At 30.7% G+C, this 12,605-nt stretch overlaps 2 protein-coding genes across 3 annotated transcripts; both read left to right on the plus strand.

Moving 5' to 3' along the window:
• Positions 1-1,530: 1,530 nt before the first annotated feature.
• On the plus strand, positions 1,531-3,807 carry LOC133781350 (uncharacterized). Of its 2 annotated transcripts, XM_062220311.1 has the most exons (3): positions 1,531-2,913; positions 3,179-3,241; positions 3,493-3,807. In XM_062220311.1, the coding sequence occupies exons 1-2, from the start codon at positions 2,416-2,418 to the stop codon at positions 3,212-3,214; spliced, it is 534 nt and encodes a 177-aa protein (XP_062076295.1). In that variant the 5' UTR covers positions 1,531-2,415; the 3' UTR covers positions 3,215-3,241; positions 3,493-3,807. The 2 variants fall into 2 exon arrangements, with proteins under 2 accessions (XP_062076295.1, XP_062076294.1); XM_062220310.1 differs by lacking the exon at positions 3,179-3,241 and having other exon boundaries at positions 1,539-2,913.
• A 764-nt stretch (positions 3,808-4,571) lies between these two features.
• Positions 4,572-6,036, plus strand: LOC133781373 (4,5-DOPA dioxygenase extradiol-like). The gene has a single exon (XM_062220345.1). The coding sequence runs from the start codon at positions 4,787-4,789 to the stop codon at positions 5,342-5,344; it is 558 nt and encodes a 185-aa protein (XP_062076329.1). The 5' UTR covers positions 4,572-4,786; the 3' UTR covers positions 5,345-6,036.
• Positions 6,037-12,605: the final 6,569 nt, after the last annotated feature.

Raw genomic sequence — 12,605 nt, forward strand, 5'->3', positions numbered from 1 at the left:
TAGAGAATCAGCTCCTCATCTGAGATAAGCTGCCCAGCTGCAGACAAGTTTTCAGCAAGACCTGTCATCTTCATCATGTAATCATGTATGGATAGACTTCCTTTTTTGAGAGTTTGAAGTTGAAACCTTAGTTGTAATGTTCTAGCTTTTGACTGAGTTGTGAAAAGAAGCTCGAGAGTATGCCATACCTCAAAGGAAGTGGTGCATCTTACCACATGGCCAAACATGGTTTCGGATATGGAGTTGAGCAGCCAACTCATGATGGATTGATCTGTTCTTCTCCAAAGGGCATAACCTACATTAAGCTGCCTGGTTTCTCCTGGAATGGTGCCACCAACTGTGTTGTCAACGAACTGAGGAGGACAGGGCTTTGTTCCGAGTACAAAACCTTCAAGGTCATGAGCACGCAATGCAGGCAGAGCTTGAGATTTCCAGAATGTGTAGTTGCCTCGATCGAGCTTTAGTGTGAGAGCAGCAAGTCCTTGGAAGATGGGAGCTGAAGGAGCAGCAGCAGGTGGTGCTACTGGAACCGGAGCAACTGGAGTGGCAGAACCTTCGATGGTTGCACTGGAGTCAGCCATGGACGAACCTGGGCTCTTGATACCAAGTTAAAACTTGAGAAAAAGAAAGAATATGAGAGAAAACTTGCTTTTGCTTACTGCTGTATATTACTCTATTTGCTCAACGGATGCATATTACAGAGTATACATTTGGTATATATGTTGTACAGAGGATCATTCTAGAATACAAAAAGGCACAATTACAAGGTACAGAATATCCCACATTCTAAGGGAAATAATAACAGAAAGTGTACTGGGCAAGGACAATGATTAGCTGTCACAGAGTTCATCATGGGGGTGATCATTCAATTTTGTTATTCCATTATTTTCAACAAAGACTAGCAGTTTAAATTTTTAGCCTAGTTGTTTAATTTTAAATTTTAAGTCTTATGGTTTAAATTTTAAGCCTAACAGTTTAAATTTTAAGCTTAGTGGTTTAAATTTTAAGTGTAGTGTTTTAAAATTTATGTCACTTTAGTCTAGTGATTTAAATTTTAAGCGATTTAAGCCATGTGATTTAAATTCTAAGCTATTTAAGCTTTGTGGTTGAAATATTTTAAGATTTTGGTTTAGATTTTACACATTATGCTATATAACTTTAAATTATAGTTTAAAGTACTTTGATTATATTTTAAGCTTAGTGGATTAATTTTAAACCTTGTGGTTTAAATTTGATGACAATTAAGCCTTGTGTTTCAAATTTTAAGTTATTTAAGGATTGTGGTATAAATTTTAAGCCTAATGATTTAATATTAAGTCTTGTGATTTAAATTTTAAATCTTGTTTAAATTTTTAAAGATTTTAGTTTAGATTTTAGACATTATGATATATAGTTTAAAGAGACTTGCTTTATATTTTAAATATAGTGATTTAAATTTTAAGCCTAGTAATTTAAATTTTAAACTTAGTGGTTAAATTTCAAGCCTAGTGGTTTAAATTTTAAGTCTTGTGGTTTAAATTTTTAAAAATTTTGGTTTAGATTTTAGACATTATGCTAAATAGTTTAAAGAAACTTGGTTTGTATTGAAGTCATGTGGTTTAAATTTTAAGACTAGGAATTTAAATTTTAAGAATTAGTGACTAATGGTTTAAATTTTAAAAGTATTTTAAATCGTCTAATAAAAAAATGATAGTTGAATAAAATTCAGGCAGGAGCATCTAATATGTCCATGATCATTGACATGAACTTTAACAAATTCACACGCTTTCACACCTTTATTATCACTAATATTTTATAAATATTAAAGTAATAGATTATTATTACTAAATTTATTCTTAATCCCAAAATATTTATATATTTGTGCAAAAAATAATGAAAAATAAAATTATGGATTAGTACTTTAGAAAAGATTCTTTTGTCTCTGTGATCATATAGGAAATAATATATCAAATAAATGAAAAAGGGTATTATGGGGAGATAGATTAAAAATTTGGGTATAAATGAAAAAGTTTTAAAAATTGGGTAAAAATTAAACATGCTAGATAAAAATGGGTACTCAATTTAATTTTTACTACAAAATGTGACTCAGTAAAAATGATTGAAAACATGTAATAAATTAAACTAATTATATATGGCATGTTAAATGCATACATGAATAATTTCTTTAAGCATCATGTTAAATGCATCATGAATAATTGATGACACTTGAACGTTAATTGAGTCTCCAGCAGTCAATATAGAAATTTTTGTTTAGTAATGTAATTATATTTCTTATAGTCTCATTATTCTTAAAGTGAGGTGAGTAGTAATGCATGTGTGTAATTCTATTTGTTTTATTTTCAGATTGCATTTCCCAATTTAAAAGAGTTGATTGTTTGGAATTGTAATAATATCAAGTATCTCTTATCATCTGTCATGGCTCGAAGTCTTGTACAACTAGAGACATTATGGATATGGGGATGTGAGAACATAGTAGAGGTAATAGTCAGTGATGAGGAATCAAATGGTGGTAGAAGAAATGCAATAATAGTAACTGATATGCCGAATCATGTGTTTGGGAACCGAGATTATTATAATCATGATGAGAAAAGCCAAATAGAAGCAGAGACTGAATACCATCACTTAGTTTTTCAGAGACTGGAGACATTAGATCTTAAGGAATTACCAAGTCTCAAAAGCTTCTACTCAGGAAATAGAGTTATGAGTTTCCCAAATTTGACATGTTTATCTTTGGCTAATTGCCCAAAGATAAGGAGATTTTCACATGGAGTCATAATTACCTCTACATCATTGACAATCACGGTTGACAATAAATTAAAAATCTTGGAGAAAGATCTTAATACAACCATAAGAAAACAACTTTTGGAAGATGATTCTGATTTGGGATTACGACATTTATTCGTTCAAGAAATGGTAATTAACTATCCATTCATTTATTTACTACATATGAATCTTGTATATATTTTAATGTTTTGTTTGCTGTTAAATTTCAGTTATACTTAATTGTTAGCTATTTAATTTAAGAGAGTTAATTAAGCATAGCATTTCATTAATTTATCTTATACCTTTTTCTTTTAATTGATGTAATATATGCATACCTAGCTTTTCATTGTTTATTAAATATTCATGTCAATTTGTATAATGAGTTGTGATTTTATGATATTAATTTGTTCATTAGGATCATGATGATGATAATGAAGAAACATTATCCTAATTAAGTTTCTTCTATCTTTTCAACCAGGTAATTATTAATGGTAGTTTCTTTCTGTAAAACTATACACTTTTATAATTTGTTTGTATTTTTTATATATAAATATATTATAATTTTTTTTTTTTTTTTTTGTATTTAATATCAACTATGGTCTTAAGCTAAAGATATGTGCTTTTAAAAAGCTCTTTTTTGTTTTTTGAACATAACTAAACATTGTTTGGATAATCTAAACATGACTAAACACTGTTGGATAATCTTTGTGGTATTTGGTTGTTGGGCAGATCTCAAAGACACTTGAAGAACTTGAGAAAGCAGCAGCTAAAGCTTGTTAATGCAATCAGAGAAGCTAGAATAATGCTAAAATACTTTTAATAAATTCTTTCTCATGGAAAATGAAAACATTTCCATAGAATAGAATAGAATAAAAATACTTGTTTCAATTAAATGTTTGGTACTGTAAAATTGAAACTCTTTTGGGTGGTGGCACTTTGTTTAATTAAGCATTAAGCTTCAAAAGTTTATGGGTTTACCATCAAATCATAATTCACACAACTTTTACATATAATAATAATAGAATGTGATTTCCAAATGAATAATTTCTTTTTCTATTGATAAATAAATATTTATTAATTTGAGTGGTGTTTTACATTTTATAAACTTCTATTTGCATGATTATAAATAAATAAAAATTAGTTTGGTGGATAGATAATGACACTTCATCATTAAATTTTTTTATGATCATTTCATTTTACTTTTTATTATTATTATTATTATTATTATTATTATTAATAATAATAATAATAAATCATGAAATTATAAATTCTGACACATTTTTATATGTCTTTAAAAAAGAATATGTGATTTTGCACAAATAATCTAAAATAGTAATAATAATAATAATAATTTATAATGGCCTAATTTTTTAATTTACATGAATCATATCCTAAAGTAATAAAATAAACTTTAACAATAAAGTTAAGAAAATCGATAAGTATATGTATATTAAATATAAATATGTTCCTTGTATGGGATTTATTTACCATTTCCATTAATTGGAGCAGAAATAATATAATTAAAGAAATTACACTATTATGTAAATCAATAAATAAAGGTAGAAAACCGCGTGAGGTGCATTGCAAGTCAAATTTGGTGTGTGACCTAATCGTCATCTCATACCATATCTTGACACAACATTTAATTTTTAAATTGTTGAGATTTTTCTTTTTTTAATAATTTTTAATTATTATAACCTTGTAGAACATGGAAATAAAAATCAAAATATTATATATATAATATAGATTTTTTCATTTCTTCTTTCTTTTCTTTTTGATTTTTTAATCGAAATATTTAGTTTTTTCCTTATTATGTTCTATCAAAAGTCAAAACCAACTCAATTATTATTAGAATTAAAACATCATTCGCAATATTTAAGAAAATACAATCACAGAACAAAAAACACAACCATATCAATATCAATATGATGATGATGATGATGAAAGAAACGTTCTTCATCTCCCACGGATCGCCGACTCTGTCCATCGACGACAACCTTCCGGCGAGGCAGTTTCTGCAGACATGGAAGGAGAGCGTCTTCCCCACCACACCCACTTCCATTCTGGTCATATCAGCCCACTGGGAGACCTCTGTTCCCACCCTCAACTTTCTCGACTTCTATGGCTTTCCCCAGTCCATGTACCAGGTCACTATAACATGGGCAAGGCATTGGCTCCTCTCAAGGACGAAGGTGTTCTCATCATTGGCTCAGGAAGTGCCACTCACAACTTGAGAGCCCTCAAGCCCCAGGAGGATGCTGTGGTTCCTTGGGCGTTGGAGTTCGATACCTGGCTCAAAGGTGCGTTGCTTCAAGGAAGGTATGAGGATGTGATAAAGTATGAGGAGAAAGCTCCCCTCGGCCTGAGCATTTCTACCCTTTGCATGTGGCCTGAGCATGCAAAACAGCCCACCCTCGGCATGAGCATTTCTACCCTTTGCATGTGGCCATGGGCGCAGCTGGTGATGATGCCAAGGCCAACCTCATACACCATAGCTGGAGTCGATTTCAAGTTATCCAAGTCTGTCTCTTTCGAAACTCAACATAAAGAAGGAGCTAGGAGCTGTTATGAATGGTGTTGAGATGTGTAAGAAGCAAGTGGACAAGATTATATCAGAAGTAGGCGATTTGAACAGACGTTTGGTTTTGGAAAAGGCTAGAGACGAAGAGCTGTTGCAGGAATATCAGACAACAACAAGAGTTTGGATTGCTGCACAGTGGATCATCTTAAATGATGAGTTTAGTAATGTCAAATATCATTTTCTAGACCTTTGATGTGATAAACTCTTTGTGGAGTTCTGATATTCCTTTCAATTTCTTTTATTAATGTTTTGGTTCCCATTAGTTTGCTTCAATTTAGACTTCTGAATTTCTATCCATGATATGACTTGTAGCTTTTCTTGTTTTCTTTTCTGCTCTGCTTTTTCTTTCTTTGGTTTTTGCTAAGGTAAAATATTTCACCTCACTACCAGTTCACTACTCCAACTCCCTAGAATTATGCCACTTTAAGTCCTCAATGTAAGATAGAAACCAACCGATGGAACGTGCTCCTTAGAAGTCCTAATTCAGTGGAAGGATTCACTCGACTGTGACAGTAATTGGGAGGATTATGAGCTATTATTGGACACCCAATTTCTGGAGTTTCAGAATGTAATTGTGATTTTAGAGAAGAATTTCTCTGTGGAGTTTCCCAGCTTTCTCCAAAAACTTGGGTGATTGTCACTTTGTTCTATTTTCCCACTGATCAATAAAGTTTCTATTTATCTTCTACCTATTTTTCTGAGTTGTGCAAATGATTGGTTGCCATCAAACATGTATAGAGGTGGTTTTACAATTTTACTCATTAGTGATTTACAATTAGAATTGGGATGGGCTTGGGCTTGGGCCCAAAATAAATAATAAGAATAAGTGTTAAATTTGTAATTAGGTTTATTTTGTGTCATTTTCCCAAAAGTTCATTTTCCCCTTTTCCTTTTCTTCACCACGGCTATAAGAGTAGAAAGGATTGGTAATATACATTAATGAATAATATTATTATTAACTAAAAATTATATAGTCTAAGTTTATAAAATAAACTAATATACACTATGTAATTAATATACATTATGTATATATTTCTAAACAAAAATAATGTATTCTATTAGTATTTAGGATTTTTAATATATTATATTTTATCTAATATTATAATTATAGATAATATATAATGGCTGAGTATGATGCTGAAGCCTACACTGATATTTTGAAGAAGAAAAAAAGTATATATCTAATATATTTTGAAGAAAAAAAAATAAACTATATATCTAATACCTATTTTTCACTCAATTTCTTACCAAGACTTTAATTATGTATATGCCTATATTTATTTAACACCAAAATAATTTCATTATAGATCCATATCATGAAAACACATTCTTTTTAAACTACAACCATTTAATTTATATAACAAAAATAAAATATATCAACCAAAACATTATTTAGTTTTCAATAAGTAACTTTTAAGGGAGAAAGATAAGCTAAATTATAGAGAATAATAGAGAGTTTTAGTTTGAAATATCTACAATCTTTTATAAGTTATAATAATTTTACTTTTATTCTCTTAATTTTCTTAGTAACCAACAAATTAAATTAGGAAAAAAAATTATAAGTTTAAAGAGACAATCAAATAAATATAAATTTTATTTGTTTTATCTTGCAATTTTCAAAATATAATTTTTGTATTTTAATTATAAAATTAATTGATGCAGATACTAACATAAGTCTTTAAAAACTTTAAAGTGACCAACGATTCATCAATTCAAAAATTGTAATTTTTGTCATATGATAATATTTTGTTTAATTGAATATGTAAAGAAGTGTTTTTACTCATTAGTGGTTTAGGATTAGAATTGGGTTGGGCATGGGATTGGGCTTGGGCCCAAAGTAGATGATAAGAATAAGTGTTAAATTTGTAAACAAGTTTATTTTTTGTTATTTTCCCAAAACTGTGTAAGCTTGTTACCAAAACTCTTCTATGCATTGGCTTATGACCACTTTATCAAATGTCAATACATTAATTCATCTTCAAATTTAAAATAACTTCATTTAATTTGCTATAACACCATCTTCATAAATCCTACCATAACTCTCAAACCAAATATGATAATGGAATTGTGAATTTCTAATCTTGATTGAATTATGCATATATATTTTGACAAGTATATTTATTCTCTTTTTAAGGGTGTCATAATTTTTTTTTTATTACACAGCTGCATGTAATATTAAGTACTATATGTACGTACACGCATGCATTGCGTTTCAATTATTCATTAATTGTCTCTACTGTTAGCATTTCAATATTTTCAGTCCTTTTAACCTTTCAGTGTCTTCTCCATTCTAAAAATTTAGTTTTTTTTTTTAAATATTTGGATGGAATCAATTAATTATGAATTCTTTTTTTAAAAAAATTAAAATTTCAATGTAATATAATTTTTTAAAATTTACAACAATAATAAATATCTAAGAAAAAAAATCTAATAAAATTTGTAGAAAATATTTTCTTCAATTTTTTCCCTTCTATTTTTCCTCATAAAAAATTTCCTCACCAAGCTCCAAACAAAATCTTAATAAATCAAATAAATGATACTTTCATGCAATAATCAACACTGTAAATGAAAAATAGTTTCAATTCTTGGTTTTTGTCTATATTATAACGTTAAACTTTTTCTCGCGCGTAGTGATGAAATCAGAAAATGTACTTCCAATTATATATGACAGAAATTTAGGGTATATTTGTTATTGTTTTCTGTTTTTTTTTTAAATTATGTTTTCAGAAATAAGAACAGAAAATAATTTTTATAATTTAAAAAAAAACAACAGGTGTTTGGTTAATATTTTCTAAAAATAATTTTTTTGTTTTATTTATTTTATAAAAATCTTAAATAAAAAATTAATAAATATATTTACAAAGAGAAAAATATTTTGAAAGTTTGTAATAAATAATAAGATAAAGTAATGTGAAAGAAAAAGTTACGAAAAATGAAGAGAGATATTTTGAGGAAGAAAAATTGAGAATAGAGAACCTGATGGAAGAAAAAAAAATGCGAGAGAAAATGAAGAGATAGAAAAAATGAGGATATAGGAAGTGATGAGAGAGAAAATAATGAGATAATAAGTAATGAGAGAAAATAAGGAGATCAAAAGTGATATGAGAGAAAGTGATGAGAGAAAAAGTGAAGAAAGAAAAATTAATGAAAAAAAAGTGATGTGAGATAATAATAGTTAAAAAAGTTATGTGAGAAAAAAAAAATTGAGAACAACTAAAAATAATTTTTTGTTGTTCTCAAAATTTTCTGTTTTTTTGTAACTTTGTTTTCAAAAATTATTTTCTGAAAACAATGTCAAACACCCCTACTTGTTTTCAGAAAATAATTTTTAAGTTTTAAAAATAAAAATCAAACTTTTAGTTAATAAGTCAAACACCATCTTAGTTTGTTTAATTTTTGTTTCTGAGTTTGATGTATTTATATGTATTGAATTTCTATTTGTTTGCAAACTACACATCAAAAAATTCAAAACTCATGTAAAAAATTCAATGTGAGCCAATGAAGTTTCAAGGTCACTCCTTAAAATTTACCCATCCAACAACTTTCTTCCCCTATCTCTTAGGCAAAAACAAAATGAAAAATAATGTGCAATTTGTTACATTCTTTTTTAAAATTCCAATATTTTTTATTTTTACAATACTGTATTGAGTTTATTCTTTTTTTATTGCCAGCGAGGTCTAGCTAGATAAATGAGACCACCTTATCACTTTTGTTTTTTGTTTTTCTTCCTCACAATTCCACGCAAATGATCAGTGGGGCACTGCCACAAATATTAAAAATGAGTATCTTTTGCGTCAGTTGGGCGCAGTCACATAAAGTATTAACTAGGGAAATTGAAAATGTTTATGCCAATTTCCCTGGCCTATTTTGATAAAAAAAAAAAAACCAGCATCAGAAACAGAAAAACAGCAATATGAACTGAAAAATAGCAGTATGAACAGAAAAACAATAGTATAAATTTTTTTAAACATTTATCTAAAGTTAACATTTGTGATCAAAACTATAAAAGTAATTCAGATATCAAAGTTAATATATGTTCTCTTGTGTGTTCTAAATTTCTAAGTATTAAACCTACTTAAATTAAAATTTCCTCACCAACTTGCTCATTTGCTAATTGAGATACGCCCTAATTGATTTAGTCCATTCATCCCCTATCTCGTTGATTTCTTCAGCCGAATATGGACTCGTATTCGTAAACTAATTAGAAAATATTTAAAATAATAAGTTAGAAATCATCCAAATAAAATCATGAATGATAGTTTAAATGAAAATTAAAAAGCAAAACAATACCTCATTTTTCAAGTAGGCCTTCGGTCTATGCTGTGAAATCAAGTCTCTAGCAAATTTCATAATGTAAAAGCCACACTCTGTTGGCCCAGTCTAGTTTCGACACTATTACAACATACTTATCCAAAGTTAAGTATTATATTTAGTAAGTTATTATAATAGAAATATGTCAAAAAGTTGAATACAATAAGTAATATAATTAACTTACCTTAGGAACACAAACTTTTAGATTGATTGACTCTTTTAGTCTTCGGTGTGTATCATATTGATCCAATGCCCTGCACACAATATTAATATTAACCCATATATGAGTTTGAAATAAAATCATAAATTAATTAAGTAATATGAAAAACTTACATGATAATTATCTCCTTGATTTCCGGACGGAAATGTGAGTTTATAGGATCCAAAAAAGCCACCGAATGACTGTGTGGCTGAATTAATACTAACATCCAATGAAAGTTACAATAAAAAAACTTGTGTAAGATATTATTCAATAAACAAAATATATGAATATAAAATTAAGTTGACTTACTTGTTGTTCCAAGGACAAATAGAAACGGTATCTCTAGCTCCATCTGTAGAAACCAATCATAGAGATTTTTAGCACGTATTTCATTGGTTCCTGCATTAGTGAGCACTAAAGCGAGATGCATGAAAGTGTACATGTGTTTCAATCCCTTCGTTTGCACCAATTCATCGGAGAAGCTACATATAATTAAAAAAAGTTAATAAACTATTAAATTTCAAGTTATACTAAATAAACTAAAAAATTATAAACACCATTGTGCCTCATATATAATGCTAGCTCGGTCTGTCCAATCATCTCATAGTTGCAAAAGTGGAGGATATCATCTTTCCCTAATAGAGCGATAGTTTGGAATCCAAATACCCTTTCAACAATTGGAATTTCTACCACGCGGTCAGCTTTTCATTTATCAATAAACTTCACCAACCACCTCAATATTTTTGTGATAGGCACTTCTGTAGGCTCCTGTGTCAATGCTTCTATTCTTTTCTTTGATTGTCTTGGTTGTTGAGTAGAGGGCGCAAGTGGCTCTTTCGTTTGTTGATTAGTAAGAACCAATGTTGTGGCCATCCAACATCATACCCGACTGCTTGTCCAACCAATGTATAACCTTCCATTGTAATCGGATATGGTAAAGCTAGCATTCTCTTGAATGGCTACCTCAATTGGAATTGCTATGAATTTCCAACTAAGTCCCGACTTGAACCAAAATCTACGGAATCTAACGTACTACAAACTACTACTATTCTCCCCCACTAAAAAAAATTCGTCCCCGAAATTTACTTATCAGACAATTCTGGATACTGGGTTAACATGTCTTCCTCCAACTCCCATGTTGCCTCCCGTTCAGAACTATTACTCCATAGGACCTTGACTATCGGAAAACTCTTAGACCGTAATTCTTTCATCACTCTATCTAGGATGCTAGCCGGTCGTTCCTCATAACTCAAGTCTCTCTAGAGTGTTATCATATCATATTTGAGGACGTGAGATGGGTCTGACACATATCTACGCAGCATCAAGATGTGGAACACATTGTGACTATCTGTTAGAGCTGGCGGTAGGGCTAATCTATATGCAACTGCTCCCACTTTGTCCAATATCTCAAAATGACCTATAAACCTGAGACTAATCTTGCCTTTCTTCCCAAACCTCTTCACACCTTTAATAGGAGATATCCTTAAGAAGACTTGATCTCTGACTTTGAATTCCACATCACGCCGCTTGGCATCCACATAACTTTTCTAATGGCTTTGAGCAGCGAGCATATGCTTTCTAATCAGCACTACTACATTATGAGCTTCTCTAACAGATTCGGGTCCAAGTAGTTGCCTTTCTCCTACCCCGTCCCAATGTAGCAGCGATCGACACCTCCTTCCATAAAGCAACTCATAAGGTGCTATCCTGATCGTTGACTGGTAGCTATTGTTGTAGGAGAATTCTATCAGTAGCAAATACTTACTCTAAGATCTCGATGTAAACACCGATCCTCTATTGAATACTATGGTCTTAGTGATTCCATGTAGTTGTATTATCTCCTGAACATAAATGTCTATGTATTGACCTGCTATGTATGAAGTCTTAACAGGCAGGAAATGAGCTAACTTAGTTAGTCTATCTATTACTATCCAAGCCGAATCATGTTGCTTACTTATTCGTGGCAAACCCGTCACAAAATCTATGGCTATATCATCCTATTTCCATTCTGGAATGCTAAGTGGTTGCAATAAGCCTGCAGGTCGCTGATGTTTTGTTTTCACTTGCTGGCATACCAAGCATTTAGACACATACTCCGCTATATCTTTCTTCATTCCTGGCCACCAATATAACACTTTAAGGTTGTGAGTCATCTTGGTCGACCCTGGGTGAACTAAGTATGGGGTATTGTGCATTTCTTCTAAAGTCTTCATCTTAATCCCTTAATCATTTGGCACGCATACCCGATCCTTGTATCTTAATAACCCCTAACTAGATATTGGGAAATCTGTGGCATTTCTTTCTCTAACTGCATCCATATGTGCTACTAATGTGTCATCATGTCCTTGCCCTATCCGTATATCTTCTAACATGCTTGACTGGATGGACAAGTTAGTCAGGTTACCAATGACTACTTCTATTCTAGCATTGATCAGCTCCTGCTGTAGTGACTTTTCTATTCCAGCTAATGATGCTAGACTTCCGTAATTCTTCCTACTTAGTACATCAGCAGCTACGTTTGCCTTGAGGCGTAGGCTATCGCCTTATCATTCTGCATCAGCACACAACCCAATCCTTGTTTCGACGCATCGTAATAGACTACAAACTTATCATTGGGTGTCGGTACATAAAGTACTGGTGTTGAGCATGTCCTTAAGCAACTGGAAACTCTCTTCACACTTATCAGTACAGTTGAACCTTTGCTGTTTCCAGGTTAGGTTGGTAAACGAAGTGGCTATCTTAGAAAAG

This window comes from Humulus lupulus, chromosome 6 (genome assembly GCF_963169125.1).
Source record: "Humulus lupulus chromosome 6, drHumLupu1.1, whole genome shotgun sequence".
NCBI classification, from domain to species: Eukaryota; Viridiplantae; Streptophyta; class Magnoliopsida; order Rosales; family Cannabaceae; genus Humulus; species Humulus lupulus.